The sequence below is a fragment of the Molothrus ater genome, chromosome 13 (assembly GCF_012460135.2).
Source record: "Molothrus ater isolate BHLD 08-10-18 breed brown headed cowbird chromosome 13, BPBGC_Mater_1.1, whole genome shotgun sequence".
Lineage (NCBI taxonomy): Eukaryota > Metazoa > Chordata > Aves > Passeriformes > Icteridae > Molothrus > Molothrus ater.
In genome coordinates, this window is record NC_050490.2 from 2,995,838 (window position 1) to 3,012,865 (window position 17,028).

At 50.9% G+C, this 17,028-nt stretch overlaps 1 protein-coding gene across 1 annotated transcript in view; it reads right to left on the reverse strand.

Annotated features, from left to right (window-relative positions):
• The window catches only part of HCN4 (hyperpolarization activated cyclic nucleotide gated potassium channel 4), a 104,789-nt gene extending 88,043 nt beyond the window's left edge, over positions 1 to 16,746 (reverse strand). The window contains exon 1 of the mRNA XM_036389879.2: positions 15,916 to 16,746. Within this exon, the coding sequence (XP_036245772.1) occupies positions 15,916 to 16,622 (707 nt within the window). The 5' untranslated portion in view covers positions 16,623 to 16,746. The remainder of the gene's footprint in view (positions 1 to 15,915) is intronic.
• Positions 16,747 to 17,028: the final 282 nt, after the last annotated feature.

Sequence of the window (17,028 nt, forward strand, 5' to 3'; positions counted from 1 at the left end):
AATGCTTCTCCTGCCCAGCTCTCCTGCTGCTCACATCAGACTCTTGTTTGTAATGAGTTATTCAGGCTGCAATGGAGCACAATGAATCCTCAAAAAGACTAATGCTGCTGGGATCTTGGGGCTGTTCAGGTAGCCCAGACCCCAGACAAGAGATGAATCACCTTCTAAAAATGCAGCAGTTAAGAAAAAAAAAAAAAAAGTCCAATTGCTTCTGATTATTTTCAGTCTCAGAAGAAACATACTGTACTGAGGCTGTGCTTACCTAAGGCATCCACGTGAATCCACTATCCCTCCCCCTGGAATGGCTGCTGAATTAATTACTGCCTTACTGAAGCACTGAGGAGCTCCCCAGGGACTGGCTCCCTTTTGACCTCAAAGCTTTTTAGGGCAGGTGCCTGAGTCTCCCCACCAGCATCTGCCAGCTGGGAAACTGAGGCACAGAGGGGTGGAGATTGCAGAGGGCCTCCCTCACTCCCTCAACAGAAGGGAGAGGAGAGGGCAGGAATTCAGAGTGTGAAGGGCACTGAGCTCTGAGCTTCACATCCCCAAAGCCCCTTCAGGTCCTGAGGAACTGGGGCTGTCCCTCCTAATGCTCCTGTGCTGGGCTGCCTGCAATGAGGAAACCCAGCAGGAAGTGAGGGGGCAGGAGCAGGGCTTGGTGCACACCCTGGGACAGCAGAATGAAAAACTCAGGCAGTGGATGTGTGAAATGCATCCTGCCCAGAAAGGACATCACACACCTGCCCACAGAGGATGCTCTGAATCACAATAGAAAGAATTCAGTGGCCACATTCAGGATATTTAAGGCCTTTCCTCTCCTGTCAGACTGGTAGGAGGAAATTGGGCATTTCCCTGCCTGTGTGGCATGGAATGTGCTACACACACTCCTGGGAAGGAGCATGGGAGGGTGTGTGGGGATCCAGGCACTTCCACCCAGCACTCCCTGCCCTCTGCCAGCACCTGGGATGCTGCTGCATCTCTCCTGCTCTTTCAGGACACTGCAAACTTTCTGACTGGTGGTGTGCTGGGGATCCCCAGGGGGCTCTCCTCTATCACAACTGGCAGGGTCTGTGACCCACAGAGTCCTCTCCAGCCATGTGTTCCCATCAAGAGACCTTGCAGAGCAAGCTGGAGCTGCAGGGGTTCTGTCAACTTGCTGTGACCCTGCTGTGCAGTGCTGCTCCTCCAACACAGAGTGCCAGGGACAGGCAGACAAACTGTGATGGGCACCATGAAAAATGCTCAGATAAATCTTTTCCACTATGGGCTGGACTTACCCTGCTCTACTGGAACAAAGCCATTGAGCCCTGGGGGAGCAAGTGCCAACCCTAAATCATTTCTTTGATTAATTGTTCTTGGGAAGGAAGAATTCATTAAGCATTCTGCTCAGCAATTAGAAATAAATATATTTTTAGAATGAACAACCTGCCAGAAACAAGTTGTTTCAGAAATATATTCAGCTTGATGCATTTTCCATCAATACAAGAGGAGAAGGCTCCAGCCTGCCAGAGGGACAGGCTGGGAAAGGGACACTGCAGGGACAGGCAGGACAGCTCCTTGTGATGTCTGCACCACTCAGGCTCAGCCTGCATGAGAGGAAATAAAGGAGTTTTTTCTCTTTATTGCTATTCCAGCCATAAGGTGGGAATAGATGTCCCTGCTATTTCACAGGAATATGACAAAGCTATTCCTACACACAGCTGGGGCACAGCAGATATGAGAGCCATGAACACCCAATAAATAACAACACCTGCCCTTGTATTTCCCCTTTGGCATCAGGCTCAGACAAGCTACAAGGGCAATGTGAAATAACAACCTCTGTAAGGAGTTTGGGACACAAAACTGCCCCAGCCTTAGATGAGAGACACAGTGAATGGTTACCACAGGGACAGCAGGACAGGAGCTGCTCCCAGGCAGTGACAGCCAAACCCTTCCCTGGCCACTGAAGGTACCACTAAATGTGGTGTAAGGGTTTATTTTCAATTTTAAATCCATACTTCAAGGCAGGAGCTCAGCACAGGCTCTGTTCATGCCTGAGCCCAAAGAACCACATGGAAATGTGAGATGGGCACTTTGCCCTCCCCACCAGCCTAGAAAAATCTACTTCTGGTCCTGAGTGCAGAAAAGGGAACCCTAAAAGAACCTAAACATGCCCTGGGATCTGAGAGTCACAGGCACAAAAGACTATTCCATGCTTTTAAGTTTTGTGCCTTAAAAGAAAAGACAAGTCTCATCCTTTGGTTGTGGTGCCTAGAGGCAAGTCTGTTCCCTGGCCTGGCTTGGCAATGGAGGATGGCAGCAGTGTCTCAATGAATTCCAGCTTTCCCAAGAAGAACACACTCTCAGAGGGCCCTCTTCCCTAAAACACAAAACATCCTTGTGGTTTTTCCTTCTGCACACACAGGACCCAATTTCCAGGCCATTGCAGCAGGCTCAGCCTTTGATTTCAGCAGGGATGTGCTGGGACATCACATCAATTGCCTGGGAACTCGTGCATTTCCACCATGATTACATGATTTCTGTGGTTTGCTTCCTTGCAGTTCATCCAGTCCTGCTTAAGCTCAGAGTAAGGCAAGAGCCAGGGTTTTGCTCTTGTTCTTTCATGCCAGCAGAAATGTCTGTGCTGTGCCTCAGCCCAGCTGGGAGCCCCTGGCACTGGGAGGCCACAGGGAGGCTGAGGAAGAGGAGGAGGAAGATGGGTCAGTGGTGAGGGTTCCTGGGAAAGCTCTCAAGTCACTGCAGTGGGGAACAGCAGAGGGTCTTGCACTGGAGGCCAGGGAAAGCAGGGAGCACATCAGCTCTGCTCTAAAGTGCATCCAACCCCACATTAGCTCATTAGATATTCAGACAGTAAATTAGGGATCTCCTTCAGGAAAGGCATCCTTGAATCAGAAATTGCTGTTTTGTGGGCAAAGAGCAGAAAATTCAGGGCTCTGAACCACTTCCACTGTAGCAAGAGAGCCCCAGGCTGGCTGAATCCTGCCTTGAAGAGCCACTGCACAAGCACCAAGCTGGGAGTGGAATCTGGGACCGGTGACAGCAGTGCAGCACCAGCAGGTCCCTGGATGGAATTTGGGGTTCACACAGCCTGAGGTGCCTCCAAGGGGGGAAACTCATCCCCAGGGCCATTCTCAGCTGGGAATTTGGCTAATAATGACCCTCATTTCACAGGAATGGTGATTGACCCTCCTGCATCCACAAGAATGTGTGCAGGGATGATCTCACCCAGCCCTGCAGCCAGGCTGAGCTGAGGGAAATGCAGCAGAACCACTGCAGCTCCAGGGCAGGGGCTGAGCAAAGCTGGAGTATCTGAACTGCACTGCCCTTACTCACAGAGTCACCTGCCTGCCTGCAAAGGTCACCAGGGGCTCTGCCAAAGCCTTGGGCTTTTATCATCTGGGTAGTTTATATTACTACTAAACTCCTTTATTGGAATACCCTCCCTTCCTCTCCCTGAGCCAGCCAAGGCCACACTTTGCCTAGGAAAAGCAAGTTTTCCAAGAGCTTGTGGTGAATTCTCAGCCCTCCTCTTGTGCCCAGCTGTAGGAAAGCCCTGCTCCTTTCTGAACCACACCACCAGAGGAATAACCAACCCTGTTCCTCTTCCCTAACTGGGCTGCAGATGTCAGGATCCCAGTTTGGGGCAGGTACAAGTTTCCACTGACCTGTCCTAACTTCAAAGAGGTGAAGAAAAAATGTTGGGCACAGGAGTGTGGAGAGAAAGCAGGGCTGAGGAAATGTGAGGGCCCAACTCGGGGCACCTTGTTGAGCTCTTTGACAGCCTGTCTCTGCACCTCTTATCTGGGAGAGTGGGCAGAAATGCTGCCACTCCTGAGGGAGTGTGTGATGATTGCACTGGAAGTGCTTGGGAACAGCTCAGCCCTGTGAGAGCAACACCCCAGAACAGCTGCCAAGCCCCACAGGAGTTTCATCCCTGACTTCAGCCAGCAGTGTCCCCACAGCCACACTCATAGATGGCATTGTCTCCCATCCCAATGGACACACCAGCACCTCTGGCATTTCCTCTTCACCTGCAAAGAGGCTTGTGCTGATGGGGGCACTGAGCTTTGGAGGAATGACACCACTTTTTGTCCTGCTTTTACATCCCAGCTATGGGAAACACAGGCTGGAAACACTCCTGAGGGGGTTTAGTGTGGGAGGAAGAGCAAAGAAGAGGTGGTGGTGGTCTGAAGTGGGAATGGCCATGCTGTGGCAGCAGGCAGAGGGATCTCTGTGCAGGTGTCTGAGGGCTCAGCTCTGCCTCACACTGCTCCCAGCCCCAGCATTCCCAAGGCACTGTATTATCAGCTGCACCCCCGATGTTACGCATTCATTTCCACAGCAGACTCATTCACACACACACAACACACCCACCCACATGCAGCAATGGCTAGACAGACACAAAGCATGCAGCAGCCAATTATTTGGGGTGGGAACAGCTTGCATGAGCTCATGATGAAGCTTAGCCTTAATTCTGCTGAGCTGGAGAGGCTGGAGCTGTGCTCTGCTCTCCTGACTGACTGCGGAGCGCAGAGCAGGGCAGATGATGTCAAGGCAAATCTTTTTTTGTCTGCAGTGCAGATTTGGCTGTGTGAATTTACTTGCAAATGAGGCTTCCAGATCCCCTGTTGGAAAGCAGGAGTCCTAGGCCATAGCCACAGCTGCCAGTGTTAGCCCAAACTGCTGCTCATGCTGCAGAAGGGTTTGCCTTGCTTTGCAAGGCTTGGGCCCAAGTTCCCAGCAGGATGTGCAGGCAAGGAGAAGCCACAGCCACAGCAGAGGAGCCCATCACAGGGGCAATAAAGGAGGGGAGAACCCAATAGTGCAGCTTTCCCTGTGGTTGCACACACTGAGCCCCAAGAGCTGTCCAGAAGCACTCAGGGTTTAGCAGGAGCCATGGACACAGCTGGAGTTTGGCTGAAGCACATCTGTGAGCCAGGTTTTTGTCTCATTCCCAGCCACAGCACACACAGGGAACCGCCCTGAGCCAGGCTGGCCTGGAGCACACTGGTGCTTGCAATAAAAGCCAAGGGTCACAGCACATCACCTCCTGATCCAATGTGGGAAATGGATTTATAGAAAATTCTCAAAGCTTGACAGAAGGCTCACATAGTGCACTTCTGTATGCAAACTTTGAAATAAGAAATGCCTTTAGAAATGCCATAGAATAGGACAGACATTGTTGAGAAAGAAACAGAACTAGGGCTCTATTCTGGTTCAAGCCACCAGCCACCCAGCCTAAGGGATGTTTGCTAGAGCTTCCACACCACAGCAGGGACTGACACCTCACAGCTCCTGTGCCAGACCAGGTATTTGGGAGTGTTTCTGAAGCCAAGAGTTGCATATTCCCAAAGCAAAGGGAAGCACACTTGCAGTACACGTGACTGGTGAGGCAAAGATGGAACATTTTCTTCTTAGAGCATCTCCAAACCCCATGCAGGGGCTTCACAATTCTCATTTATGGACATAAAAGGTAAAATCCATCTTGCCTGCCTCTCCATGCAGGCTTTTTCCCATCTTTTTCCAGCCTAGCTCTAAACCTGCCAGACAATAGAGCACCATACATGGAACTGGAGAGTACTGGTAATCTCTTCCCTTATCAAGACACAGGATGTGATGATTCAGAAATCCCCTATTGGTACGCAGCTCCACTGCTTTTTGGGGTCCTGATAAAAGATGGACAATAGGTGAGACCAAATCTACAGCACTACACAGAAAAGGAGAATCCCAAAGAAATCCTCATGAAACTGCCTGGTAAAGACCAAGCCCACCCTTGCTGGTATCTCCTCTGGCATCTGCTGTTACATTAAAATATTCCAGAGTCCCCCAACATCTTCCATCTCCCCTGGCAGCACCTTCAGCCCTTTTCTTAAAGCTGGAGCAATCAAGGCATGGAGAATTCAGCTCAGGATGGCTCACAGGTCCAACCTGTATGCCTGACATGCCTTCCAGCTTGTCCTTCTGTCTGCCAGGCACTGCTTGTCATTCCAGGAGCATGCAGAGCTAAATGAGCACCATACGAGTGCTTTGTATGGGCATCAAGGAGAACAGACCATCATCTGCAGTCTAGACTGGTCCCTCCTCCTGCCCTCCCCACCATTCACAGGAAAATAGGGATGGAAAAATATATTCCTCTTGTTATTAATAGAAGTGTAACTTGTGCATGCATTAGTACTTTGAAGTGAAGGGGGAAAGGTGAAGTATTAAGAATTTGTGCTTAATGAAAGTGGGTTTGCTATTGTTAAAAAAAGCTCCATGGAGCCAGGCATCATTATCTTTTCTCTTATCTCCTGGGCTGCTGGGAGAGCTGGCCCAGGACACGGCAGGAGCGAGGCTGGCACTGCCCAGCTGTGCCCAATGCAGAGCCAGGGTGTCCCTGAGCTGGCTCTGCACCTGGGCACAACGGGGCACAGGGAGGGGCTCCCCTGCCCCCAGTGCCCCCACGACTGCCCTGCTGAGAGGTGTCAGCAGAGCTGGGTGAGCCCCTTGCCCTGACACCCCTGGGAAGGCCAGGATTTGTGGAGTGGAGTCCCCCAGTCTCTGGAATGCAGCTGTTATCTCCTCCCAAGAGCTGATAACTGCCAGACGCTGCTTTCCCACACCCAGCACATCCAATTGGATCTCCCCGGGTTTTCCATGCCCTCCCCGTGCCCAGGTGGGGCGAGGATCCCACTGTAACAGTGCCCAGGTTCTGAGCAGGAGCAGAAGTGACTCCCAGCAGAGCTCCTGTGCTCCCAGCTCACAGTGGGATGAGGGAGCAGTGCCTGTGCTGCAGCCACAGCAGAGGAGCCCATCACAATGGCAATAAAGGAGGGGAGACCCCAAAAGTGCAACTTTCCCCGTGGTTCCCAGCACAGCTCCTGATTGCCTGGCACTCACAAACACCCCAAAAAACCAGGAGTTAGAGCTCCTGCCCCGAGTCAGCTGGCACCCTGCAGCTCCTCTGCTGCCTCTGAGCTCTGGAACAATGGATGCACACACACAGACAACCTCTCCATCCAAAGAGGCCGCGAGTTAAATCCTTAATTAGCACATTTGGACGAGTCACCACAAATGAGATTAGCACCCTGCATGGCTGGGGAAGCTGCTGTGCCCCTGGAACATGGAAGTGGTGGGCCCTCAGGCTGACCTTGGAATTCCCCCTTGGCTGCTCATCTGCTTTGCTCTCACGGCACTGTGTTCCCCTGCTGCCTGCAGCATCTCCTCGGGAGATAAGAGCCTGCTTTTCCTCCAGCCTGCTGCTCACACCAGGCACGCAGTGACCACATTGATACTGCACACGATGAATAACTCCACTTGGGAAAGGGACTTCCCAGCTAGCAAAGCATTCAGCATGGAAAAGGTCTCTCTAAGAGCACCTTGCTAGCCCAGGACACATCTGCTCCCTCTGCTGTGTTTCTGGAGTCCTGAGTGCTGTGTCTGCTGACAAACCTGGGCTTGGTGCTGTCAGCACTGCAGAGCTGCACGGAGCCAAGCTGCATCCTGCTCTGCCCTGAGCCTCAGCAAACCCCAGCCTGCTCCAGGGGGCCTGAGCACTCCTCATGCTCATCCAGGACAGCAGCTTGGACTTTGAACTGGCAGGGATACCTGGGCAGGAGCCCTTGTCCTGCCCTGCAGGCTCAGGACTGACAGGTTTACAGCCAAGGAGGGCTCAGCTCCATGGGGATGAGCTCTGCAGTGCTGCTGGGGGGAGAGCTCAACCCAACCTTCCTTCAGAAAGGAACTTAAATCAACCCTGCTCACCATAATGACTCTGACTCTTGAGGAAATCTCCTGAATCTCCAGACATTCAAAAGACAATGATGTCACCAGCTGGGGGCTGCTTGTGGACACTTCACCTGCATGCACAGCCACAGGAAAGCACGTGGGACACACAGCTGGGAAGGAGCAGGACAGCACCTGCATCTTTCCACATGGAAATAAGCCCATGCTTTGTTACACACCCAGCAAGGGATGCAAGAGATCTGCCAGAGCTGCTGATGTTCTTAATTCTTCTCCTGGCCTGGAGTTGTGGGAATGCTCTTATCCCTCCTCACAGCCTGGCCTGTGCTCAGTGGCACAAACACTTCGGGGGCAAATCTCAAGTAGCCACTTCCCTGCAGCCTGACCTTTCCCTCACACTCAGCAGTGGCAATGGGCTTTTTGAAGTTCTCAAAAGGAGCTGGCACCTTGCTTTTTGAGTGACATTCATCTGTAGGTAAATTGATTTAATAGCTTGTTAGAGTGCCAATTAGAACCAACAATAACTCAATTGACCTATAACTGCCTTGGCACCAACACAGCTTTCAAAAATAAGAGAAAGGAGGAAATCTCTGCTCTGGCAGAGATGAGAGCTCAGATAGTTGGTTTTGAGAGCAAACTGAGGGATTCATGGGCTTGCTAATGAGATGCTCATAACACATCAGAAACAAAGACAAATTTCAATGGTTTCAAGCTAAAATGACACTGTTATCTCCAGACAAAGATCACTCTTTTATCTGTATAATAAATGGATTTCAGTGCAGCAGCAGCGACTCTAGAGCAGAAAAAAACCTCAGTGCCACAGAAAGCACTAGCACAGTTACCTAACCAGAATAACACTGGATTAAAACCCCAAATTTGCCTCCTTAAAATAGTGCTGCAAAGTCCTACACTGACTCTGTGGGTTTTACCCTCAGAAACCACATTTTTCCTTCAAATAAAATCTGTTTCATTCTCCTGCAGTGGAGATTGTGCTTCCAGACAAATTCATCATGTTAAATGCTTAGGTCTGAGGATTGAGATCTTTCAAGTTTAAAAACTAGAAAAAGGGTAGCTTTTGTCTAAACATTGGCAGTGTCCAAGGATAAGGAGAAGGATAATGTGGAAGGGTTTAAAATTACTGGGAAAAATGATCCATTCTTAAGGAAGGGGATGGAGAAAACTGAGATTGTTGGAAGAGCTGGAAGGACAACAGCAACTAAGAATATGTAGGAGGAGAAGGAATTGATTTGGAGAGACCCACCTAGAGAAAAAGCTGAAGGATAAGGATGGAGACTGGAAGTGGACAGAGTAAATGCCAACCCAACACACTGGAACATGACAAGGGTGAGGGGCAGAGGTATTACTGCAAACAAGGTGGAAATCAGTGATCAGATGAGAAAGAAGCTGGATATTGGCATCTAGGACTTGCTGGACAAGACACCTGCCACAAAGAGTCTAGAAAATGGAGTTGGCACTGGTGGGATGAGGAACACAAACTTCAAGTTTGATGGGCAAGACAACAGGTTGGAGAGAGTGGGGCTGAGGGTGAGAAGGAGAAAACCAGCAGGAGTTATAACAGGCAGAGCGTGTTTCCTTTGGAGCCTGGAGTAGCCCTGGAATGTGGTGCAGCCTCTTCCTTTGCTGTAGCTCCTGCTACAGGCACTGCTTCATTCAGAGCAGAGGGCAGTGCAGCACAGCCTGGAAGAGCTGCACACCTGCTAATGAACCCAGAGATATGCCAAAGGCAGAGACTGAGCTGTTCTGAAAATCCTAACAACTGTACAAAGCACTGCATTAAAAATCAGACTGCAAAGTCAAAAGCTCAGGGTAGGAACAGCAGCCAGGAGCTTGGTTGTGCTGTTACACTCAGGACATGGATCAAAGCAGGGCTTCCCAGAGAATTCCTGCCTCCTCCAGGGTGGGAGGGTGGCCTTGGGGCAGGCATGTGCAGGAGGGGATTTTCTGTAGGAGCCCATTTCTTGCCCAGCCTGGTTTGCAGTGGAAGAGAGGAGGAACTGCAGGTGGGGTGTGATGGCCAGGGCAGGTGAGCAGAGCCCCAGGGCCTCCCCCTCTGGAAGAAAGCTCCTGCAGAAGTGTCAGGCAAGGAGCCCAGTCCCAAACTGTAGCTGCAATAACGCTCTGAGATGAGGATGGGAGAGAACACCATGTCATTGTTTACAGCAGTGATCATTTTTTGCTATAACAACAGACAAACCAACAAGTAGCAGAGGCTTGGGAAGAGGGTGGGAGGGACGGGCCCATTTCCCAGTCTGGCTGCTCACAGAGCCAGCCTAAGAAATGGTCCAAAGCAGAATGTGCCCAGTCCTCTGGAGGCACCCACGGCTCCTCACACACTCCTCATCAGCCCTTCTGAGTGCCAGGGATGACCCATTCACTCCCTGCAGAGCCCCAGGGCACAGCTCTCACCAAGGGGATGCTCCTGCTCTGCACAACTGGGCCTCAGTTCCACCACACCCAGGCCAGGGATGGGTTTACCTCAATCCCCACCAGGCTGAGCCACCTCACTATAACCTGGGATGATATTTCCAATTTCCTTGCTGCCAGGAAGTGAATTGAACATTCATTGTTAGCATAGTCAATATTTTGTAACGCCATGAGAAAATTAATCTTTTTTTCACATCAGGATCTGAATAAGATATAATAAGTAAGATATGTTATCTTACAAGAAGAGATGGAAAAAAAACATTAAATTGTTTTTCCCAAAGGAGCCATCCCTGAGTGTACTGAGGGAGGAGCTTCTCTAGGAGAGATAATGTCTTCATCTGTTGGCAGAGACTGGTATGAAGGGCCTGGCTTAAATTTATGCAAAAAATCTCAACCATTCTTTGTTAAATCTCAATGCTTGCTTTACTATTTATTTATGTTGTTTTATCTCATTTTCTCCACGTGAAAAAAACATAATATTAGTCCTAAAATATTTTACCATGGTGACCCACTGAGGTGCTGCCTTTACTGAGGCCTTTCTGTTTTCCAGCTCAGGCATGTGAAGGTGTTTCCTACAAAAAGCTGGACTCCTACATGGACTGTCTGGTGTGGGATTCTTTATCCTCTGCCTACTGACAAGTGAGCTGGGGCACAAAGCCTGCCTTGCCTGTGGGCATGGGAAGTATGGATGCAGGAGTTTCACTCCCTTAGCTCTTGGTCACATGTGGAAGAGGTTTTACAGTGACTTCTGTGAGACACTGAGAAGTTTGGTAAGAGGATCCATGTTTACCCCTGAAAGAGTTTCCTACCAAGGTCGTTGACACAGAAACCAAGAAAGAAAGAAGGATAAATAAGAGAAACCTGCAACTGCCTATTCCAATGAGGACTTTGTCTCTTGCAACCAATGAATAAAGTGTAAACTTATGAGTTTTGTAAGAATGTATAAAAAGCATGCATGCTATAGTAAAATATGATTTGAAGCCTTCTGAAAATGGAGTGTGCTGCTTTTTACTGTGACTGTCTCAACTACAACAGCCACAGAGCCATGGCTCTTCTGCAGCCTGATTGCAAGTCCACTGAAGACAACAGGGACCCAATCCATGTGTTCAGCAGAATGTGGATTATCCTCTGAATGATTCCTGTTGGGGTGCCCTTGTTCTGCTCCAGCACAGTGCCTTGGGAGTTGGCTGGGAAGTTCTCTGCAGCAAAGGCAGAGGGATCTGTGTCCAATGTGTGGAGCTCTGCCACCCCAGGGACACACCATCACCACAAAGAGGAGGAGAAGGCAGCCAGGTCTGGGAGCTGCCCCACTCCTGTTGGAGTCCAATGGCAGGCACAGGTCCTGCCACCAAAGCCACTGCTCCCTGCCCCTTCCCTGAGCCACAGCTCCCAAGTGCTGCCCATCCTGCTCCGTGCTGGGCGCTTGGAGCAAAGGGAAAGGCACGGACTCAGCGTTTGGGTGTGGGCAGGAGTGGAGGGAGGGCAGCACAAGGAGCAGCACTTTGGGCAGGAGATGGACAAAAGGGCATTATTGCCTCAGAGCAGGGAGCAACCCCCACCCAAGGGGGCTGCCGAAGTCAGTCAGCACTGCTGGACTCTCCAGCAATTGTTTACCCTTCTAAAGTACGGGGAAAAGCTTCCCAGTGAGAACAGTGTGCACAGCCAGAGCAGTGCTCAGAGAGGCACTGGAAATCAGGTCTGCTCAGGAGAGTGGGAAAGGTAAACACATCCCTCCATTTCTGCTCCATCCCACAGTGCTAGAGGGTTCAGTTCTTAGGACTATAATTAGTAAATCCCACTGATTCCCCCCGAGAAGGGAGGCTGAGGGACACTGCAGCACGAGGGGAAGCAGTGATTTTGCTCTTTCCCCTTATACCTCCCACCTGAGCACCTGGTTTTTGCTGCCACAGAAACCTCCCCAGGGTCCCAGCAGCCAGGGAGTGCTGGCAGAGAAGCAAACCAAAGAAAGGATCTGTTTGCACACAAGTATTACAAGTAATGGAGAGCAGTGAAAAGAAGAATTCTAAAATCTGTAGTTGGGTCTGCTATCGAGCGGAATGTTTGCCATTGTTTTCAGAGAGACAGCAGCTTCTCTTCACTGTGAGGAAGTTAATAGATTACTGGGCAGTGAATAATGTGCAGTTCTATTTACATCCACTGCTGGGACTATTTTGGGCCCTCAGATAGTGTATCTGTTCTCAGGTCTTTCTAAAAGCAGCATGCTACACTTTTTTTGCAAGCAATTCTGGGCAGCAGCTCCAACCATATGCTTCAGTCAGCTACGAACGAGACAGATCATTGTTTGTTTGGAATTTTTTTATTAAACCAATTGTACTGGATCAATGCTTCCTCTAAGCAATAAAATACAATTCTGTCTACGCAGTGGAAGAGCTTTCAAAGTCACAGATAAATCTTGATCTAGGAAATACGGTGTGGCTCTGCACTGATGTGCAATCAACCACAGATGCAAATGAACTCCAGCTGCAAGCACACACATCTGCACCTCAGAACGGGAGCCAGGATTCTTAATTTTCATTAGAAATTGCTAAGACACCTTTTAAGTGCTTCTAGAACCAGCCCACTGCATTAGTCAGGAGTACTCAGGGGCACTGAGCTTGATTTTTATAAAGGTCATTTGATGTCTTTTCCCCTCACAATGGACTAAAAGCAGAGATCAACAGAGCCTGAATCTATATTAATTTGTTTTACTCTTGGAGGGTCATAGATTTGCCACTGGAATTAGCCCTGTTAGATGCTAAAATGGTAATTTAATGAGACAATGATGAAAGCCTCTGTTCTATTCCAAATCAGGAACTCCTCTGGAAGCAGAAGGAGCAGCGACTCCGAGGAGTCGGGGAACTGCACCAATGTCATTGCACAGCAGTGCCTCGGCCTGGAGTGTTCCACGCAAACTTCCCAGCTCCAGCTGCCCAGAGCCGGCAGTCACGAGGGCTGGAGCCCTGGAGATGCACCTCGCCCACAGAGGGAAGGCAGCTCTCCAAAGGCACAGAAAGCCAGCTTGGGGTCTGAACCTTTCCTCACTTGAAACTTGACCAGCAAACGCTGCTGCACAGCCTTGGTGCCAGCCAAGGGCAGGATAATGGAGCCTCCAGGATGCCGAGGCTCCGGGATCCGCAGCCGGCTGGAACACGGAGCAGCAGGAATTGCACTGCGTAATTCCCCAAGCACACAACACCCTCCTTTGGGGCACAGATACAGCTCTTGCAAATATTTTGATAAGATCTGCTCTTTGGTGCAATCTGCTGCATTTCAGAGGTCAAAAAATGTTAGCCATATTCATAGGAGCTGTTTCCAAGAGATATGCTTTAGCAGAGGGCAAGAGGGAACACAAAGCCAAACAGAAGGTGGGAAGGCTCCCACTCTTCCCCTTCGAGGCAGCCATTGTCCACAGGTCACTCTCCATGGAAGCCCATGCTCTAAGCAGCATTCCTGTCCAAACAGACCTGCTGCAGGTGACCTAGAAACAGGGGTGAACAAAGCCTCCCTGGAAATATCCCCCCTGAGCAGGCAGTGGTGCATCCAGCTCCTCCTGGCCTTGGCACATGGCTCCCAACACTCACCCCACTGCCCCGGCCCAGGGGGACAGCAGGGACACAGCCTGTGCTGCTGGCTGGGCTGGGCTGGGCTGGGCTAGGCTGGGCTGGGCTGGGCTGGGCTGGGCTGCTACACCAGCTCAGAAGGAAACCAGCCCACCTGGAATGTGCCCACAGGCACAGACAGCAGCTCCCTGTGCCTTCCCAGCTCCATCAGGGCAGGGGCTGTTACTAACACCAGGAGTCACCCATGTCCCCACAGAGCTCTGCACGCACAAACAGCTCAGTGCCAGCAGCTCTGTGCCATCATCTGGCTCAGGGAGCCTGGGCTCACCAGTACACTCCATTCCTTTGGGCAAGGCCCCACAGCCAAGTGCCTGAGGAAGGAAAAGTTACCTCATCATCTTACAGAATAAGCACTGGTTCTGTAGGAAGCTTAAAATCCCAAACTCTTGGGTACATCTCACCTTGGGCAAGGTGGTTACCTCATCTCCTGCTGCTGAAGTTTGCCAGGCTGGTTCTGTGCTGAAAACAGGCACAGATAAGGAAGGGAACAAACCCACTAGAGAGGCAGAAGGACATGGAAGCTGAACACTGCTTTTGCCTAACTCCAGATCCAACGCAGACACTAAACCCCAAATTTCCTGCGGGTGCGACACGCAGAGCACGCCTTGCTAGAATAACCCAAGAAAACACAGCAGTTACACTCCAGACTCATGGCAAATACTGCAAATATAGCTGAGAGTACCAAACTGGATTTGTTCCTTTGAAAGCCGCTCATTCTCACATTTCAGTGTTTGGGAGCTATTACTTGGTCAGTCTCACTGGGAGGCAACTTTCTCCTGGATCCAGCGTGGGATTGGGTAAGGCTGTGCTTGCAAGGACTCTGCATCATGCTGTAGCTGCTGGAAACCCTCCTAAGCTCAGTCAGCTGTGTGCTTGGGACACTTGAATGCACTGAATTTAAATGACAGTGCAGTCTTCCAACTCACAGAGCCTTCTAATAACATTTGTTAATCCAAGCAAGTATCAAGGAATCTGGTCAGTGCCAGTGCTGAATCTGCTAAGCATGTGGGCTGCTTGCTAAATCCCTAATAGGTGGTGTCAGGAGGTTTCTGTCATTCTTGCCTTTGGGAGGCCAAATCCACCCTGAAACTCCTTCCTGCAATTATCTCACTAAGTGTATTTGTGGGAATCATGCATGGTTCCTTGCAGAGTGCACACATTCAATAAAGTCCCGTAGTGTGACAAAGGTATGTTTGAATAATATTTTTCTCCTGTGTGCTTTTAAATGTGAGATGTAAGCCCGTTGTAATTAAAGTTGAGGCAATAAACCTTAGCCATTGATTGCACTCAGTAATTAATTATTGATTGCAGTGCTTTACATACATATTGCAGAGGACAGTTCACCTGTGCAGCAGACAGTACTTTGCTCGGAAATACCCAAACACAGCCCCTCTATGCAGGACTATACAGGACTTTACCAAAACTGGCTCTAGGGTTTCCAAGTTCATTTCCTTACTAACCTGCATGGAAATGTTGGTGTGGAGTGAGAGCAAGCATTACTTTGGCAAAGTCAGTGTTAACTTTTCCCAATCCAAACTCATTTTGCAAATGAGGATGCACAGATGCAAAAGGGGCTCTTTCTCAGTTAAGGACCTTGTTAATGAACCTGCCATCCCCTGCACATCCCAAATCCCGAAAAGCCATGCTGCAGTAAGACACCTACACAACAGCAACAGTAGCAACATTCCTGCCTAAGTCTTAGGAAGGAGCAGAGAGAGGACTTGGAGGTGTGAAAATGGGAAGCATCAATCAGGCAGAGCATCCATGGAGATGCAGGACTAGTTAGGATCAGAGATCTAAAGTTGTGCATCAGGTGGGAACAGTTTTTCCCATTTACAACGAACTTAAAGAGAGCCTTTCCATCATAAAAACCCAAAGACAATTGGTTTAAAAACAATTTAAAATTACTAATAGTGTGGGGACACTAAAATTAAGGTGAAATGTAAAGGAAATCTGCAGCTGGTTTGAGTGGAGCAGATCTTGGCCGTGTCCTCCAGCTCCTGTGGCTAGAATGACCCAGGAAAGTTCTGTTTGGGGTGGGTGCCCTGTGCAGGAGGTGCCATGGCAAGGGCTGGCCAGCTGTTTTGGAGTGGGCCGGGAAAGGGGGTTTGGAAAGGGGGGGATGTACCTGAAGTCGCTGTAGGGATGGATGATCCAGAACCCGGCAGACTTAACTCTTTCCTGCTCCCTCTCCACGGCCTTCTGGCTGCCAAACATCCTCAAGGAGAATTTGTTGACCCCCGGCTGGAGCATGGCCCCGAACTGCCTCTGCATGAAACCGGCCTGGCCGAGCCTCTGCTCCTCATCTGGGGTGATCTGGTCGCACCCTCCACCTCCCTCCACTTTGATGGAGGTCGAGGAGCAGGCCCGGGGGGGCGGCTGCTGGGGCTCCGGGGGGGAGGCGGGCGGTGGGGGGGGCCCAGGCAGCCCCTGCTCCAGCTCCCCGCTGCCGGGGGGGCTCTTGTCCTCCCCGGGAGAGGCCGGCTCCCCCTCGCCGCCGATGAGCCGCTTCTCCTCGGCCGCGTCGTGGAGGTGCCTGCTGGTGAGCGAGGACAGGCTCCCTTTGAAGCGGCGGCAGTCCCCGTTGGTGCTGGTCTTGGCGCCCTTGCCGCCGGCCTCCGTCTCCAGCAGGCCGGGGTCTCCCCCTCGGCCGGGGTCCCCCCCGAGGGCCCGGGTGCTCCCAGCAGAGGGCGAAGGCAGTGGCTTGAGCCTGATGCTTTTCCTGCGGGTGTCCTTGTCGCTGTCATCCTCCTCGTCCATGATCGACGCCTTGGGTCCGATCTGCTGGGGCAGGCTGTAGAGCCTCTTGCGCATGGAGGGGGGCAGCTTGTCCATGGCCGCTGCTGCTGCTGCTGCTGCTCGGGGACAGGGAGAGACCCCCCCCGCTCTGCCCAGCGAGGGGAACCGGCACTGCCCCCAGGCCCCTGCCCCCGGCTCACGGGGCACGGGGGACCAGGGACTGGCGTGGCATCTCCTTACCAGGCTGTGGCATCCACAGGCTCTGCATCAAAACACAGGCTCTGCATCCAGAAGGGAAGGGAATGAGAGAAAAAAAAAAAAAAAAAGAAAAAAAAAAGAAAAAAAAAAGAAAAAAAAAAAAGAGGGAAGGCAAAAAGCTCCCCCTTCTCCTCCGTTGTCCCGATTTGGCTACTTGCTGCTTGTCTCCCCTTGGTGAGTGTTACTGCAATCCCTGTCTGCTCAGATGCTGAGCACTGGGCAAGTAGTCTAGAGGAGAGCCACA